Below are 19,083 nucleotides of genomic sequence, written 5' to 3' on the forward strand. Positions count from 1 at the left end.
TCCGTGCTCTGGCCCCTGGCCACCAGGTCCACCCCACATGCTGTCCTCACAGGTGGCGCCTCGCCATTCTTGGGGACCAGGGCCTCCTTGTTCTGGTCATACACAATGGGGTGTAGATCGAGCGACAAGTGAGCAGGTCTGCACGCCAGGTGGGCCGAGGGTGGCCATTCCGGTGTCAGTGTGGGGGTGTGAGGGAACGTTGCATGGGGTGCATGTGGGCTGGGTGTGGCATGCGGCGGTGTGGCACCAGGCAGGTGGCTTGGCGGGGCCCACGATCAGCGCATTTGAGACCATTAGGACGGTTAAAACCGTTAACTGCCTGTCGCGGCGAGGGCGGGGCCCCAGGGAAGGGAAGGAATCCCAGTTGGTCGAGACACCGGGGGCGGGGCCGCGCGTGCTGCCATTAGGACAGTTAAAACCGTTAGCTGCCTGTCGTGGCGGGGCGGGGCCCTGGGACGGGACGGAATCCCTATTGGTCAGAAGAGGACCTGGGGGCGGGGCCGCGCGTGCTGTGGCAGCTGCAGCTGGACGCGGCCACCTCGAAGCCACGTCAGGGCAGCCCCAGGTCGGGCGCGCGCCAGCAGCAAGAGGTGGGGACAGGAGGGGTTTGGGTAGGGTGGGCTGGGGGAAGGCGGGGGGAGGGGCTGAGAAGCCGGATGGGGCCGTGGGTCTGGGTTCAGGATTCCAGGGGTCCTCCCGGGCTTTCCCGGGACGTTGGTCTTATAGTCCCTCCCCTGCCGTTTCTTTCCGAATGGCGATGGCAGCTCTGGCTCTTGAAGGAGGCTTCACTTCCGCGCTTATCTTTGGAGAGCAGTTTTCATTCGATTCACAGGGTTCTGCGACCTCCTGTCCAGATCCCCGCCTGGAGTTGAGACCGCGTCGGCCCGGGGGGGGAGGGGCCAGAGTGAGCGGAAACCCAGAGAAGCCCGCTGGGATTTCTCTTTGATTATGAGTAGGGAAAACCCTGTGAGGCCTCTGGAAAGACATGAGAAGGATTTGATCTAAGAGCTCAGAGCGTGTCTCCAGGTAGAGAAGAGGCGGAAAATTAGAGAGGACTGCCGGCCATTGGTGTTTGATGCGGGCCTGGCGGGGGCCACAGGGGGCCTGACGTCTGAGTAAGAGACCTGCTTTATTCTGCTAGAACTTTCTGCAGTGGAGGAATGGGAGGGGCACCTGGAGGGCCTCATATCGCAGCCTCAAGATTCTTGCAGTAGGCCGTCGGCGAAGGCTCACGCCACGCTTTGGGAGGCTGAGGCAGGTGGATCTCCTGAGGTCGGGAGCTCGAGACCAGCCTGGCCAACATGGCGAAACCCCGTCTCTACCAAAAATACAAAAATTAGCCGGGCGTGGTGGCGCATGCCTGTAATCCCAGCTACTTGGGAGGCTGAGGCAGGAGAATCACTAGAACCCGGGAGGCGGAGGTGGCAGTGAGCCGAGACCGCGCCACTGCACTCTAGCCTGGGCGACAGAGCAAGACTCAGTCTCAAAAAAAAAAAAAAAAAATTAGAAAAGATTGGTCAGATGGGGTAGTCCATGCCACTGGGGGTGATTCTCTCCCCCTCACGTGTTCCTCCCTTGTTACCCACCCTGCCAGGGCCCTTCCCTTGTACGCAGTTCCATTCCTTCTATGCACTCAACTTTTTCTCCCCTTTTATGCTTCCTTTAATAGGAAAGTGAGTGAGAGGTGAAAGTTTTTAATCTGTGTATTTCAGTTTTCATTTACCTTGGAATGACCGGTGTTCCACCTTATAATGAATACCTCTTACTGGTATCTTCAAAGAGAGCTTTAGGGAGATGGGATTTCCATCCTCTGGGAATTTAAAAGCCTATACAGGTAGCGTGGAGATAAATACATGCACAAAAGAACCTGAATTTGAGTACATTAAGCCCCAGCTGGTTCTTAGACATATTGAGAATAAGGGTGTACTTACCATATTTGTTGTTGTTTTTTGTTTTTTTTTTGAGACGGAGTCTCGCTTTGTTGCCCAGCCTAGAGTGCAGTGGTACCATCTCCGCTCACTGCAAGCTCCACCTCCCAGGTTCGCGCCATTCTCCTGCCTCAGCCTCCCGAGTAGCTGGGATCACAAGGGCATGCATGCCACCACGCCCAGCTAATTTTTTGTATTTTTAGTAGAAACGGGGTTTCACTGTGTTAGCCAAGATGGTCTTGATCTCCCGACTTCGTGATCCGCCTGCCTCGGCCTCCCTAAGTGCTGGGATTACAGGCTTCAGTCACTGCACCCGGCCGCTTACTACAATTTAAAAAAATTGGGGGCCAGGCCGGGCGCGGTGGCTCAAGCCTGTAATCCCAGCACTTTGGGAGGCCGAGACGGGCGGATCACGAGGTCGGGAGATCGAGACCATCCTGGCTAACATGGTGAAACCCCGTCTCTATTAAAAAATACAAAAAACTAGCGGGGCGAGGTGGCGGGCGCCTGTAGTCCCAGCTACTGGGGAGGCTGAGGCAGGAGAATGGCGGGAACCCGGGAGGCGGAGCTTGCAGTGAGCTGAGATCCGGCCACTGCACTCCAGCCTGGGCGGCAGAGCGAGACTCCGTCTCAAAAAAAAAAAAAAAAAAAAAAAAAAAAAAAAAAAAAAAAAAAAAAAAATTGGGGGCCGGGCGCGGTGGCTCAAGCCTGTAATCCCAGCACTTTGGGAGGCCGAGGCGGGCGGATCACAAGGTCAGGAGATCGAGACCATCCTGGCTAACACGGTGAAACCCCGTCTCTACTAAAAAAATACAAAAAATTAGCCGGGCGAGGTGGCGGGCGCCTGTAGTCCCAGCTACTCGGGAGGCTGAGGCAGGAGAATGGCGGGAACCCGGGAGGCGGAGCTTCCAGTGAGCTGAGATCCGGCCACTGCACTCCAGCCTGGGCGACAGACCAAGCCTCTGTCTCAAAAAAAAAAAAAAAAAAAAGGGCTGGATTGGCCGGGCGTGGTGGTTCACACCTGTAATCCCAGCACTTTGGGAGGCCAAGGCGGGTGGATCATCTGAGGTCAGAAGTTCAAGACCAGCCTGGCCAACATGGTAAAACCCTGTCTCTACTAAAAATACAAAAATTAGCCAGGTGTGGTAGCACACACCTGTAATCCCAGCTACTTGGTGGGCTGAGGCAGGAGAATCACTTGAACCTGGTGGATGGAGGTTGCAGTGAGCTGAGATCATGTCACTCCACTCTAGGCTGGTCGACAAAGTGAGACTCCGTCTCAAAGAAAATTGGGCCGGGTGTGGTGGCTTATGCCTGTAAATCCCAGCACTTTGGGAGGTGGAGGCGAGTGAATCACTTGAGCTCAGGAGTGTGAGACCTGCCTGAGCAATATGGTAAAACTCTGTCTCTACCAAAAATATGAAAAATTAGCCAGCTGGCCGGGCGCGGTGGCTCAAGCCTGTAATGCCAGCACTTTGGGAGGCCGAGACGGGCGGATCACAAGGTCAGGAGATCGAGACCATCCTGGCTAACCCGGCGAAACCCCGTCTCTACTAAAAAATACAAAAAATTAGCCGGGCGAGGTGGCGGGCGCCTGTGGTCCCAGCTCCTCTGGAGGCTGAGGCAGGAGAATGGCGTGAACCCGGGAGGCGGAGCTTGCAGTGAGCTGAGATCCGGCCACTGCACTCCAGCCTGGGTGACAGAGCAAGACTCCGTCTCAAAAAAAAAAAAAAAAAAAAAGAAAAAAAAGAAAAATTAGCCAGGTATGATGGCGTGTGCCTGTGTCCAAGCTACTCAGGAGTCTGAGGTGGGAAGATTGCTTGAGCCTGGTATGTGGAGGTTGTGGTGAGCCAAGATCGCAACACTGCACTCCAACCTGGTTAATAGAGTGAAGCCCCATCTCAAAAGGAAAGAAAATCATATATTTTAAATTTGTGACTACTTGGCATATTTTGCTCCACAAAATCTAGTTGTAATTTAGTTCTCAAGTTTTTAACTCATTAAACAATAAATGTTTTCTGAGCTATTATGTTCCAGGAATGATTTTCAGGTTCTAGGGCTATAGTAGTAAATAAAGCAAAAATTCTTGTCCTCAGAAGAGCTTAATATTACATTCTAGTAAACATGGATATCTGTAGAGACAGAAAACACAAGTTAACAGAATATATAGTGTATTAGAATGATGATGTGTGGCAGAGAAAAAAGCACAGGAGAGCCATAGTGATTGGCAAGAGGTTACTTTTTCTTAATTTTTTTTTTTTTTTTTGAGACAAGAGTCTCGCTCTGTCGCCCAGGCTGGAGTGCAGTGGCGCAATCTCCGCTCACTGCAAGCTCCGCCTCCTGGGTTCGCGCCATTCTCCTGCCTCAACCTCCCAAGTAGCTGGGACCACAGGCGCCCCACCACTATGCCCAGCTAATTTTTTTTTTGTGTGTGTATATATATATATATGTATACACACACACACATATATATTTGTATTTTTAGTAGAGATGGGGTTTCACTGTGTTAGGATGGTCTCAATCTCCTGACCTCATGATCCATCCACATAAGCTTCACAAAGTGCTGGGATTACAGGCGTGAGCCACCACGCCCAGCCAGTTATTTTTTTTTTTTTATTTTTTTCAGACAGGGTCTCGCTCTCTCACCCAGGCTAGAGTGCAATGGCGCAGTCTCGGCCCACTGCAACCTCCGCCTCCTGGGTTCAAGCGATTCTCCTGCCTCAGCCTCCCAAGTAGCTGGAACTACAGGTGTGCGCCACCACGTCCAGCTAATTTTTTGTATTTTTTTTAGTAGAGATGGGATTTCACCATGTTGCCCAGGTGAGTCTCGAACTCCGGAGCTCAGACAGTCGTCCTGCCTCGCCCTTGCAAAGTGCTAGAATTACAGGTGTGAGCCACCATGCCTGTTCTAGAGGTTATAAGTTTGAATAAGTAATTTGAAGGAGATGGAGTTGTCTGTCATGCTGATATCTGAGGGAGGAGTGCACCAAAATGAGGGTGCAGCGTGCAAAAGCGACATGAAACTGCTTGTGCCCAGCAAGGGAGAACAACAGTGAGGAGCCCCGTAAGAGGCATGCAACAGGGTATAGATGGGAATGGTGGAGGGCTATGGGGACATTACAGATGCCCCTGTAGATAATCATAGAGAATTCTGGCTTTTATTTTGAGTAGGGTAAGAGCAGTGGAGGATTTGAGTAGAGGGACGATGTGATCTGACTTAGGGTTACTGTAACTCTGACTGCTTTGTAGGGAAGAGACTGACGTGGGACAAGGGTGAAATCAGGGAGAGTGGTTAGGAGGCCATTGCAATAATCCAGGCTGGTGGCAGTGGAGTAGGGTTGCCACATTTAGCAAATAAAAATACAAGACACCCAGTTAAATTTGAATTTCAGGTAAACAATATTTTTTGTATGTCTCATCTAACATTGGGAAATTCAAATTTTACTTGGTATTCTATTTTATCTGGCAACCCTCCAGTTGCCAGAAAGGAGGGAGTGAGAAGTGGTCAAATTCTAGATATATTTTGAAGGAATTAGTTTAGTATTTGCTGACAGACTGGATGTGAGACTAAGAAAAGGGAATTGAGGAGGACTTAGATTTTGGCCTAAGCACCTGGAAGATGAAATCGTCCTTAAATAAAACGGGAAGACCACAGGAGGAGAGTGTTTAGGGGAAATTATGAGGATCTTGGCTTTGAACATTGTCTTAGTCCATTTTGTGTTGCTATAACTGAATACCACAGCTAGGTGACTTAAATAAATTTATTTCTCACAGTTTTTGAGGCTGGAAAGTTCAATATCAAGGTACCAGTATCTGGAGCTCACTTTTATAGCAACCCACTCTAGTGATAATGAATTCACTTCTGAATGCACTCTAGTTTACCCACTTACATTAATCTATTCATGAGGCTGGAGTACTCATGGCCTAATCACCTCTTAACAATGCTGCCTCTTAATACTATCACAACAGTAATTAAATTTCAACATAAGTTTTTGGAGGGGACATTTAAACCATAGCATTCAGCTATGTGGATTCAGCATGTGAAAGCTGCATATACGGATGCCCAGTTTTTCATATATGCTAGTTCTGCAGGGCTGGCTTCTGGACTTGAGTGTGTGTAGATTTTGGTATATTGTTGGGATCGGGCTGTGTCCTGGAACCAATCCCCAACATATGCAGAGGGACAACTGTAGTTCCCTTAACTGAGGTTAATGATTACTAGTTGTGTGAAGGGATCACCCCAAAATTTTATACTTTCCTTCTGAAAGAATTTTGGTGATGAAGAGCTATAATCTGAAAGGGGCTTTTTCTGAGAGTTTATGGAGGAAAGTAACACAGATGAATTATGCTTTTTGGCCGGGCGCGGTGGCTCAAGCCTATAATCCCAGCACTTTGGGAGGCCGAGACGGGCGGATCACAAGGTCAGGAGATCGAGACCATCCTGGCTAACACGGTGAAACCCCGTCTCTACTAAAAAAATACAAAAACATAGCTGGGCGAGGTGGCGGGCGCCTGTAGTCCCAGCTACTCGGGAGGCTGAGGCAGGAGAATGGCGTGAACCCGGGAGGCGGAGCTTGCAGTGAGCGGAGATCCGGCCACTGCACTCCAGTCTGGGCGACAAAGCAAGACTCTGTCTCAACAAAAAAAAAAAAAAAAAAGAAAAAAAGAAATTATGCTTTTTTGGGGAAGATGTTACCAGAAAGGGGTCCCAATCCAGACTCCAAGAAAGGGTTCTTGGATCTCTCACAAGAAAATTGGGAGCAAGTCTACAGAGTAGAGTGAAAGCAAGTTTATCAAGAAAGTCAAGAACTGAGCCGGGCGCGGTGGCTCACGCCTGTAATCCCAGCACTTTGGGAGGCCAAGGTAGGCAGATCACAAGGTCAGGAGTTGAAGACCAGCCTGGCCAATATGGTGAAACCCTGTCTCTACTAAAAAAAAGATACAAAATATTAGCCGGGCGTGGTGGCAGGTGCCTGTAGTCCCAGTTACTCAGGAGGCTGAGGCAGAAGAATCACTTGAACCCAGAAAACAGAGGTTGCAGTGAGCTGAGATCGCGCCATTGCACGCCAGCTTGCGCGACACAGCGAGACTCCGTCTCAAAAAAATAAATAAAATAAAAAGAACTAAAGGAATGGCTACTCCATAGAGCAGCCCCAAAAGCTGCTGGTTGGCTATTTTTATGGTTATTTCTTGATCATATGCTAAATGAGGGGTGGATTATTCATCAAGTTTCTGGGAAAGGGGTGGAGATTTCCAAGAACAGAGTTCCTCTTCCTTTTAGACCATATAGGGTAACTTCTGGATGTTGCCATGACATTTGTAAACTGTCATAGTGCTGGCTGGAGTGTCTTTTAGCATGCTAATGCGTTATAATTAGCTATGACATGTGGTGAGGATGACCAGAGGTCACTTTTTTTTTTTTTTTTTTTGATATTCTGTCACTCAGGCTGGAGTGTAGTGGTGCGATCTCTGCTCACTGCAACCTCGCCTCCTGGTTTCAAGCGATTCTCCCATCTCAACCTCCTGAGTAGCTGAGATTACAGGCGCGTGCCAACATGCCCGGCTAATTTTTGTATATCTTTAGTAGAGATGGGGTTCCGCCATGTTGACCAGGCTGGTCTCGAATTGCTGATCTCAAGTGCTGGGATTACAGGCATGAACCACTATGCCTGGCCGTAATTTTTTTTTTTAAGACAGAGTTTGCTCTGTTACAAAGGCTGGAGTGTGGAGTACAGTAGCACGATCTCCGCTCATTGCAACCTCCACCTCCTGGTTCAAGGTTTTCTCCTGCCTCGGCCTCCTGAGTAGCTGGGATTACAGGAGTGAGCCACCACACCTGGTCAATTTTTTTTTTTTTTTTTTTTGAGACGGAGTCTCGCTCTGTAGCCCGGGCTGGAGTGCAGTGGCCGGATCTCAGCTCACTGCAAGCTCCGCCTCCCAGGTTTACGCCATTCTCCTGCCTCAGCCTCCCGAGTAGCTGGGACTACAGGCGCCCGCCACCTCGCCCGGCTAGTTTTTTGTATTTTTTAGTAGAGACGGGGTTTCACGGTGTTCGCCAGGATGGTCTCGATCTCCTGACCTCGTGATCCGCCCGTCTCGGCCTCCCAAAGTGCTGGGATTACAGGCTTGAGCCACCGCGCCCGGCCTTTTTTTTTTTTTTTTGTGAGATGGAGTCTCGCTCTGTTGCCCAGGCTGGAGTGCAGTGGTGGTGCAATCTCAGCTCACTGCCACCTCTGCCTCCTGGGTTCAAGCGATTCGCTTGCCTCAGCCTCCTGAGTAGCTGGGACTACAGGCACGTGCGACCACGTCCGGCTAATCTATCTTTCTTTCTTTTCTTTCTTTTCTTTCTCTCTTTCTCTCTTTCTCCCTTTCTCCTTCCTTCCTTCCTCTTTCTTTCCTTTCTTTCTCTTTCTTTTTCCTTCCTTTTCTCCTTTCCTTTCCCTCCCTTCCTTCCTTCCTTCCTTCCTTCCTTCCTTCCTTCCTTCCTTCCTTCCTCCCTCCCTCCCTCCCTCCCTCCCTCCCTCTCTGCCTCCTTTCCTTCCTCCCTTCCTTCCTTTCCTTCCTTCCCTTCCTTCCTTCCATGGAGTCTCGCTCTGTCGCCCAGGCTGGAGTGCAGTGGTACGATCTTGGCTCACTGCAAGCTCTGCCTCCCAGGTTCCCACCATTCTCCTGCCTCGGCCTCCCAAGTAGTTAGGACTACAGGCGCCCGCCACCATGCCCGGCTAATTTTTTGTATTTTTGGTAGAGACGGGGTTTCACAATGTTAGTCAGGATGGTCTAGATCTCCTGACCTTTTTTTTTTTTTTTTTTTTTTTTTTTTTGAGACGGAGTCTCGCTGTGTCGCCCAGGCTGGAGTGCAGTGGCCGGATCTCAGCTCACTGCAAGCTCTGCCTCCCGGGTTTTTACGCCATTCTCCTGCCTCAGCCTCCCGAGTAGCCGGGACTACAGGCGCCCGCCACCTCACCCGGCTAGTTTTTTGTATTTTTTTAGTAGACACGGGGTTTCACCGTGTTAGCCAGGATGGTCTCGAACTCCTGACCTCGTGATCCGCCCGTCTCGGCCTCCCAAAGTGCTGGGATTACAGGCTTGAGCCACCGCGCCCGGCCGAGATCTCCTGACCTCTTGATCCACCCGTCTCGGCCCCCCAAAGTGCTGGGATTATAGGCGTGAGCCTCCGGCGCCTGGACTCATTTTTGTGTTTTTAATAGAGACGGGGTTTCACCATGTTGGCCAGGCTGGTTTCAAACTCCTGACTTCAAGTGATCCACCCACCTTGGCCTCCCAAAGTGCTGGGATTACAGGTATGACCACTGTGCCGGGCCCAGAGGTCACTTTAATTGCCATCTTGGATTTGTCAAATTTTGGCCAGCTACTTAATGCATTCTTTGTGATGAGCAGGGCCTTTGTGACCTGTATCGTTGCTGACCTGTCTCATCCTGTGACTAAGAATGACTAACCTCCTGAGAATGCAGCTCAGGTCCCAGCTTCATTTTCCCTAGCTCTTATTCAAGATAGAGTTGCTCTGGTTCAAATGCCTCTGACACGCTGGGCGCAGTGGCTCACACCTGTCATCTCAGTACTTTGGGAGGCCAAGGTGGGTGGATCACCTGAGGTCAGGAGTTCAAGACCAGCCTGACCAACATGGTGAAACCCCATCTTTACTAAAACTACAAAAATTAGCCAGATGTGCTGGCAGATGCCTGTAATCCCAACTACTTGGGAGGCTGAGGCAGGAGAATCAGTTGAATCCAGGAGGCAAAGGTTTCAGTGAGCCGAGATTGTGCCATTGCACTCCACCTTGGGTGACGGAGCAACACTCTGTCTCAAAAAAAGAAAAAAAAAATGCCTCTGACAAAAAATGTGTGGAATACAGGTGGACAGATGAAAGGGGGTAGGAAAAGCAAAGCTCATCTGCTTTAGTTTGTTACTTGATGACTGGTTATGTTATTACCTTGTTACCTTGTTTCATGTTGAAACTAGATCATGCATCAGCCAGCCCTGTGTTCTCAGAGCATTTTTTCTTTCTGTTGAGGTTTTTCTTTTCTTTTCTCTCTTTTTTTTTTTTTTTTAGAGACAGGGTCTTGCTTTGTTGCCTGGACTGGAGTGAAGTTTTGGGATCATAGTTTACTGAAGCCTTGAACTCCTGGGCTCAAGTGATCCTGCCGCCTCAGCCTCCCGAGTAGCTGAGACTACAGGTGTATGTCACTATGTCTAGCTTGTTTGTTTATTTAAATTTATTTAAATTATTTTCTGGCTGGGTGCGGTGGCTCACAAGGCCCGTAATTCCAGCACTTTGGGAGGCCGAGGCGGGCGGATCACGAGGTCAGGAGATCGAGACCATCCTGGCTAACACGGTGAAACCCTGTCTCTACTAAAAATACAAAAACAAAATTTAGCCGGGTGTGGTGGCAGGCGCCTGTAGTCCCAGCTACTCGGGAGGCTGAGGCAGGAGAATGGCGTGAACCCGGGAGGCGGAGCTTGCAGTGAGCTGAGATCGTGCCACTGCACTCCAGTCTGGGCAACAGAGCGAGACTTTGTCTCAAAAAAAATAAATAAATAAATTTTTTAAAATTTTTTGACATAGTTTGAGAGATAATTTTTTGAGATTTTTTTTTCTCTGTCACCCAAGCTAGAACAGTGGCACAATCTTAGCTCACTACAGCCTTGACCTCCTGGGCTCAAATGATCCTCCCATCTCAGCCTCCCAAGTAGGTGGGACCATAGGCTTGTGCCACCACACCCTGCTAATTTTTTTTTTTTTTTTTTTTTTTTGAGGTGGAGTCTCACTCGATTGCCCAGGCTGGAGTGCAGTGGCACAGTCTCGGCTCACTGCAACCTCCGCCTCCCAGGTTCAAGCGATTCTCCTGCCTCAGCGGATCACTTGAAGCCAGGAGTTTGATACAAGCCTGGCCAACATAGCAAAACCCCATCTCTACTGAAAATACAAAAAATTAGCTGGGCATGGTGGCACACACCTGTAATCCCTGTAATCCCAGCTACTCGGGAGGCTGAGGCACAAGAATCACTTGAACTCAGAGGCGGGGTAGCAGTGAGCCGAGATTGCACCATTGCAATCTGGGTGACAGAGCCTGGGTGACAGAGCATAACTCTGTCTAAAAAAAAAAAAAAAAAAAAAGGGCCGGGCGCGGTGGCTCAAGCCTGTAATCCCAGCACTTTGGGAGGCCGAGACGGGCGGATCACGAGGTCAGGAGATCGAGACCATCCTGGAGAACACCGTGAAACCCCGTCTCTACTAAAAAATACAAAAAACTAGCCGGGCGAGGTGGCGGGCGCCTGTAGTCCCAGCTACTCGGGAGGCTGAGGCAGGAGAATGGCGTAAACCCGGGAGGCGGAGCTTGCAGTGAGCTGAGATCCGGCCACTGCACTCCAGCCTGGGCGACAGAGCCAGACTCCGTCTCAAAAAAAAAAAAAAAAAAAAGAAAAAAAAAAATTAATGGAACATATACACACAAACACACAATTTTTTTTTTTTTTTTGAGACGGAGTCTCGCTCTGTCCACCAGGCTGGAGTGCAGTGGCCGGATCTCAGCTCACTGCAAGCTCCGCCTCCCGGGTTTACGCCATTCTCCTGCCTCAGCCTCCCGAGTAGCTGGGACTACAGGCGCCCGCCACCTCGCCCGGCTAGTTTTTTGTATTTTTTAGTAGAGACGGGGTTTCACGGTGTTCTCCAGGATGGTCTCGATCTCCTGACCTCGTGATCCGCCCGTCTCGGCCTCCCAAAGTGCTGGGATTACAGGCTTGAGCCACCGCGCCCGGCCAATTTTTTTTTTTTTTTTTTTGAGAGGGAGTCTTGCTCTGTCGCCCAGGCTGGAGTACAGTGGCGCAATCTTGGCTCACTGCAAGCTCTGCCTCCTGGGTTCACGCCATTCTACTGCCTCAGCCTTCTGAGTAGCTGGGACTGCAGGTGCCCACCAGCATGCCTGGCTAATTTTTTTGTAGTTTTAGTAGAGACGGGGTTTCACCGTGTTACCCGGGATAATCTCCTGACCTCGTGATCCACCTGCCTTGGCCTCCCAAAGTGCTGGGATTACAGGCATGTGCCACTGCGCCCGGCCACACACACACACAATTTTGTATGCTACTTAAAAAGTGTGCCTGGTCAACATGGTGAAACCCTGTCTCTACAAAAAAAAAAAAAAGTATAAAGGGGCTGAGTGAGGTGTCTCAGGCCTCTAATCCCAGCACTTTGGGAAGCTAAAGCAGGCATATCCCTTGAGTTTAGGAATTTGAGACGAGCCTGGGAAATGTGGTAAGACCCCATCTCTATTATATAAATTTTTTTTTTTTTTTTTTTTTTTGAGACGGAGTTTTGCTCTTGTTGCCCAGGCTGGAGTGCAGTGGAGAGATCTTGGCTCACTGCAACCTCCGCCTCCCCAGTTCCAGCAATTCTCCTGCCTCAGCCTCCTGAGTTGCTGGGATTACAGGCACCTGTCACCACGCTCGGCTAATTTTTTGTATTTTTAGTAGAGACAGAGTTTCTTCATGTTGGCCAGGCTGGTCTCAAACCCCTGACCTCAGATGATCAACCTGCCTCTGCCTCCCAAAGTGCGGGGATTACAGGTGTGAGCCACTGCGCCTGGCTTTTTTTTTTTTTTTTTGATGGAGTCTCACTCTGTCGCCCCAGGCTGGAGTGCAGTGGCATAACCTCGGCTCACCGCAACTTCTGCCTCCCGGGTTCAAGCAATTCTCCTGCCTCAGCCTCCCAAGTAGCTGGGACTACAGGCACGTCCCACCATGCCTGGGTAATTTTTGTATTTTTAGTAGAGATGGGGTTTCACCGTGTAGGCCAAGATAGTCTTGATCTCCTGACCTAGTGATCCGCCTGCCTCGGTCTCCCGAAGTGCTGGGATTACAGACATGAGCCACTGCGCCCGGCCTCTCCATTTAGTTCTAATTTGATTTCTGTCATCAGAGTTTTGTAGTTTTCCTCATATATATGTTGTATATATTTTGTCACTGTTATACCTAAGTATTTCTTTTTTGGGGGTGCAAATATAAATGGTTTTGTGTTTCCATTTATTATTTAATTTTTTTGAGACAGTGGCATGATACGAAAATTAGCCGGGCATGGTGGCAGGTGCCTGTAATCCCAACTACTCAGGAGAATTGCTTGAACCTAGGAGGCAAAGGTTACAGTGAGCTGAGATCGAGCCACGGCACTCCAGACTGGGTGACGAGCAAAACTCCATTTCAAAAAAAAATTTTTTTTCCACAAATTGGATGGGAATATAGCTGCTGGAATGTCCTCATGTACACATAATAGTCACTAGTAATATTTGGAAAAAATTATTAACTTTCTTAATATTCATCTTTTCTTTCTAATAGGTATAACTGTAAGAAATGAATTTTAATGTCTGGAATATCAAAGAGATGCTCAGTATTCCTTCAGGCTCTGGGTAAGTTTTCTGGTTATATTCTCTGATCCTTAAGAGGATTTTCTAGTTTCATTGATTTCATAGAAAAAGCGTTCCTGGCCAGGCGTGGTGGCTCATGTCTGTAAATCCTGCACTTTGGAAGGCCGAGGCAGGTGGATCACGTGAGGTCAGGAGTTCAAGACTAGCTTGGCCAACATGACAAAACCCCGTCTCTACTAAAAAACTACAGAAATTAGCCGGGGGAGCTGGTGTGCCCCTGTAATCCCAGCTACTGGGGAGGCTGAGGCAGAATTGCTTGAGGTGGAGTTTGTGGTAGACCAAGATTGCGCCCCTGCACTCTAGCCTGGGCGACAGAGTGAGACTCGATCTCAAAAAAAAAAAAAAAGAGGGTTCCCTTCCTATTAGGTTATAATAATGGAGGTACCCTATACAGCCTCTTCTTCTCTTCCTCTTCTCTGTCTCTGCTGCATCTTCTTGTGCTTTTTTTTATTCTGTCCATTACAAAAATGGTACCAATCCAGCTCTGTGTGTTAACTGAGTAATGACTTTGTATCCAGCATTGGGCCAGTTAGTGTCAGAGAAGGTCCAACATCTGGATACTCAGCCCAGTTGCAGCAACTGCTACTGAAATAGCAAGGAGCAAAATCGAGACAATGTTCAGATATATGTTCAGTTGTACAGTGCAATTTATAGGTACTGTGGAGATTAAGAGCCACTCTAGGTATTGACAAGGCTCATTGAGGTATTGCCCTTTCAACTACTCCACTAAGGTACTTAACATTGGTGTCTACCATCCTGCAATAAGCCTGTCACTGCTAACTTGGTGAGTATGCCTGAGAAGTAGTGTGTATTTAAGGGATTTGTAATTGCTTATGGTATGCTTTTATCACCGGATAGTTTCTTTCCTCTTTAACACCTTCCTGAAGTTTTATCAATTGATCAGAAACTAGAGCACTGCTTTTTTTTTTTTTTTTTTAATTTCTGAAAAAGAAAAAAAAAATGCTTACAGTTGGTAGGGAGTAGTGAAAAACTATCATTACTTCCAGATCATAGTTTTTTGTTTTTTTTTGTTATTTGAGACGGAGTTTCACTCTTGTTGCCCAGGCTGGAGCGCAATGGTGTGGTCTCAGCTCACTGCAACCTTCGCCTCCTGGGTTCAAGTGATTATTTCACCTCAGCCTCCCAAGAAGCTGGGATTACAGGTGCCCGCCACCATGCCCAGCTAATTTTTGTATTTTTAGTAGACATGGGGTTTCACCATGTTGGAAAGTCTGGTCTCAACTGACAGGTGATCTGCCCTCCTTGGCCTTCCAAAGTGCTGGGATTACAGGCATGAGCCACCATGCCCAGCAAATCTTCATTAAGTCCAATTTGTCTGTTGGACTTTTTTGTTTTTGTTGCTGCTTGTCCCTTTGGTATCATATCCAAGATTGCCAAATCCAGTGTCATGAAGCTTTTGCCTTCTGGTTTTTTTTTTTTTTTTTTTTTTTTGAGACAGAGTCTCACTCTGTTGCCCAGGCTGGAGTGTAGTGGCACGATCTCAGCTCACTGCAACCTCTGCCTCCCAGGTTCAAGCAATCCTTCTGCCTCAGTGCCCCCCAGTAGCTGGGATTACAGGCATGTGCCACCCAGCTAATTTTTGTAGTTTTTGTAGAGACGGGATTTCGCTATGTTGGCCAGCCTGGTCTCGGACTCCTGACCTCAGGTGATCCAATGGCATCAGCCTCCCAAAATGCTGGGATTACAGGTGTGAGCCACCGTGCCTGGCCTTCATAAAGATATAAATCCTACATAATTTCAGTAGGCTCACAAAACTGTTCCTGGCCTACCAAGCCCAGCTAATTATTCTCTTTGGCCCAAAAGGAAAATCACAGAGAACTATTTTGAACAATGATTATGTTACCCATATTATATGTTTGTAACCCATTTCTTTTTTTTTTTTTTTTTTTTTTTTTTTGAGACGGAGTCTTGCTCTGTCACCCAGGCTGAAGTGCAGTGGCCGGATCTCAGCTCACTGCAAGCTCCGCCTCCCGGGTTTACGCCGTTCTCCTGCCTCAGCCTCCCGAGTAGCTGGGACTACAGGCGCCCGCCACCTCGCCCGGCTAGTTTTTTTGTATTTTTTTAGTAGAGACGGGGTTTCACCGTCTTAGCCGGGATCGTCTCGATCTCCTGGCCTCGTGATCCGCCCGTCTCGGCCTCCCAAAGTGCTGGGATTACAGGCTTGAGCCACCGCGCCCGGCCTGTAACCCATTTCTTAGTTTACCTCAGGAAATAGTTCTGTTACCAAAACACCAGGGGTTCAGTCTAGGTCCTGCTGCTCACCACACACAAAGCCAATCATGAGATGAGGAATATTACCAAGGAAGAAGGCTTTAATTGGCAGCAGAGAAGATGGGAACTTAGTCTCAAATCCCTCTCCCTAACTAAAATTAAGGGTTTATTTAGCTGGGAGGAAATGTAACAATTTGTAAGAAAACAAGAACTAGCAGGAGCAAGGAGGCATCTGGTGCAGTGATCTGGTGAGTTTCAGTTCTTTGATACTTTTTTGAGAGGCCTGAAGGTCCTTTCCTGAGGAAGGAACTCAGAAAAAACAAATGGGAGTTTCAAGCTTTAACGGGAGAAGGGTCAATTTCTATGTTTATCCAAAAACACCTGTGTATGGGACTGGGGCTGGTTTCATTTCTGAGTAAAAATAATCACCCTTCTCTATCCTGAACTATTAGAGTTTCTTTTTGTTTTAAAAATAGTATGTTTATATCAAAATAGAAACAAGTAGTTTGTATTAATATTATAAAGGTTTCTTTGGCTCAGAATATGTACTTATATGTTATCTAATTGCTTTAAATTTAACATTTGATAAAGGAATGATTCGCGTGTGTGTTTTAATGCAGCAGTCCCTAAACTTTTTGGTAACAGGGACCAGTTTTGAGGAAGACAATTTTTCCACAGACCAGGATATGGAGAAATGATTTTGGGATGATTGAAGTGCATTAAATTTATCATGTACTTTATTTCTATTATTACATTGTAATATATAATGAAATAATTATGATCGGACACAGTGGCTTACACCTGTAATCCCAGCACCTTGGGAGGCCGAGGCAGGCAGATTGCTTGAGGTCAGGAGTTTGAAACCAGCCTGGCCAACATGGCAAAACCTTGTCTTTCCAAAAAATTACAAAAATTCGACGGGTGTGGTGGTGGGCTCCTGTAATCCCAGCTACCCAGGAGGCTGAGGCACGAGAATTGCTTAAATGTAAGGCCTAACCCCATAAAAACCCTAGAAGGAAACCTAGGCAATACCATTCAGGACATAGGCATGGGCAAAGACTTTATGACTAAAACAACAAAAGCAATGGCAACAAAAGCCAAAATAGACAAATGGGATCTAACTAAACTAAAGAACTGCACAGCAAAAGAAATTATCATCATGCAGCCCGCGATGCCTGAACCGCTCCCGGTGCACCGCCTGAGCCTCCCCAACAAGCACCGCCCCCTGCTCCGTTGGGCTCAGTCCTGTTGACCGCCCAAGGGCTGACGAGTGCAGGCGCAACTTGGGACTGGTGGGCAGGTCTGCCTGCAGCCCCTTTGCGGGATCCACTAGGTGAAGCCAGCTGGGCTCCTGAATCTAGTGGGGACTTGGAGAACTTTTATGTCTAGCTAAGGCATTGTAAATAATCAATCAACACTCTGTGTCTAGCTCAAGGTTTGTAAATACACCAATCAGCACTCTGTGTCTAGCTCAGGGTTTGTAAATACACCAATTGGTACTCTGTATCTAGTTAACCTAGTGGGGACTTGGAGAACTTTTCTGTCTAGCACTCAGTGTCTAGCTCAGGGATTGTAAATGCACCAATCAGCACCCTGTCAGAACGGTCCAATCAGCTCTCTGTAAAATGGACCAATCAACTCTCTGTAAAATGGACCCATCAGCAGGATATGGGTGGGGCCAGATAAGGGAATAAAAGCAGCCTGCCTGAGCCAGCCAGCCACAACCTGCTTGGGTCCCCTTCCACACTGTGGAAGCTTTGTTCTTTGGCTCTTTACAATAAATCTTGCTGCTGCTCACACTTTGGATCCACGCTGCCTTTATGAGCTGTAAGACTCACTGCAAAGGTCTGCAGCTTCACTCCTGAAGCCAGCGAGACCACAAACCCACCAGGAAGAACGAACAACTCCAGACACGACGCCTTTAAGAGCTGTAACACTCATCACGAAGGTCTGCAGCTTTACTCCTGTCAGCGACACCACAAACCCACCAGAAGGAAGAAACTGCAGACACATCTGGACATCTGAAGGAACAAACTCCCAGACTACCATCTTCAAGAACTGTAACACACCGCGAGGGTCCGCAGCTTCATTCTTGAAGTCAGCAAGACCAAGAACCCACCAATTCCGGACACAATCAGAGTGAACAGGCAACGTATGGAATGGGAGAAAATTTTTGCAATCTACACTTCTGATAAAGGGTTAATATCAAGAATCTACAAAGAAATGAAACAAATTCACAAGAAAAAAACAACCCCATCAAAAAGTGGGCAAAGGGCCGGGCGCGGTGGCTCAAGCCTGTAATCCCAGCACTTTGGGAGGCCGAGGCGGGTGGATCACGAGGTCAGGAGATCGAGACTATCCTGGCTAACATGGTGAAACCCCGTCTCTACTAAAAATACAAAAAACTAGCCGGGCATGGTGGTGGGCGCCTGTAGTCTCAGCTACTTGGGAGGCTGAGGCGGGAGAATGGCGTGAACCCGGGAGGCGGAGCTTGCAGTGAGCCGAGATCACGCCACTGCACTCCAGCCTGGGAGACACAGCGAGACTCCGTCTCAAAAAAAAAAAAAAAAAAAAGTGGGCAAAGGATATGAACAGACACTTCTCAAAAGAAGGCATTTATGCAGCCGACAGACATATGCAAAAATACTCATCATCACTTGTCATCCGAGAAGTGCAACTCAAAACCACAATGAGATACCATCTCATGCCAGTTAGAATGGCCATCATTAAAAAGTCAGGAAACAACAGATGCTGGAGAGGATGTGGAGAAATAGGAACACTTTTACACTGTTGGTGGGAGTGTAAATTAGTTCAACCATTGTGGAAGACTGTGGCGATTCCTCAAGGATCTAGAATAGAAATACCATTTGTCCCAGTAATCCCATTACCGGGCATATATCTAAAGGATTATAAATCATTATACGATGAAGACAAATGCACATGTATGTTTACTGTGGCACTATTAACAATAGCAAAGACTTGGAACCAATCCAAATGTCTATCGATGATAGACTGGATTAAGAAAATGTGGCACATATACACCATGGAATACTATGCAGCCATAAAAGAGGCTGACTTCATGTCCATGGATGAAGCTGGAAACCATCATTCTAAGGAAACTATTGAGAGGTGACAACATGCTAGCAGCCCTCACTCTTGATGCCTCCTTGGCCTCGGCATCCACTCTGGTGGTGCTTGAGGAGCCCTTCAACCTGCCACGGCAGTGTGGGAGCCCCTCTCTGGGCTGGCCGAGGCTGGAGCCAGCTCCCTCTGCTTGCAGGGAGGTATGGAGGGAGAGGTGCTGGTGGGATCCGGGGCTGCACATGGTGCTCACAGGCCAGCATGAGTTCTGGCGGGCACGGGTGGGGGCTTGGAGGGCCCAACACTTGGAGAGGCCAGCGGGCGCTACCAGCCCAAGGCAGTGAGGGGCTTAGCACCCAGGCCAGCAGCTGTGGAGATTGTGCTGGGTCCCCCAGCAGCGCTGGCCC

General features: G+C 48.5%; 1 protein-coding gene across 7 annotated transcripts in view; it reads left to right on the forward strand.

Moving 5' to 3' along the window:
* Positions 1–446: 446 nt before the first annotated feature.
* IHO1 (interactor of HORMAD1 1) overlaps positions 447–19,083 on the forward strand; it is an 85,095-nt gene continuing 66,458 nt past the window's right edge. For 2 of the 7 annotated variants that reach the window (XM_071091710.1, XM_011739312.2), the window contains exons 1-3: positions 879–1,115; positions 10,000–10,123; positions 13,275–13,345. Coding sequence is in view for 5 of the 7 variants with exons in the window: in XM_011739312.2 (XP_011737614.1) it covers positions 13,290–13,345 (56 nt within the window). In the remaining 2 variants the exon portion in view is untranslated. The other 5 variants (XM_071091711.1, XM_011739314.2, XM_011739315.2 and 2 more) reach the window with 4 other exon arrangements.

This window comes from Macaca nemestrina, chromosome 2, assembly GCF_043159975.1.
Source record: "Macaca nemestrina isolate mMacNem1 chromosome 2, mMacNem.hap1, whole genome shotgun sequence".
In the NCBI taxonomy this organism is placed as follows: domain Eukaryota; kingdom Metazoa; phylum Chordata; class Mammalia; order Primates; family Cercopithecidae; genus Macaca; species Macaca nemestrina.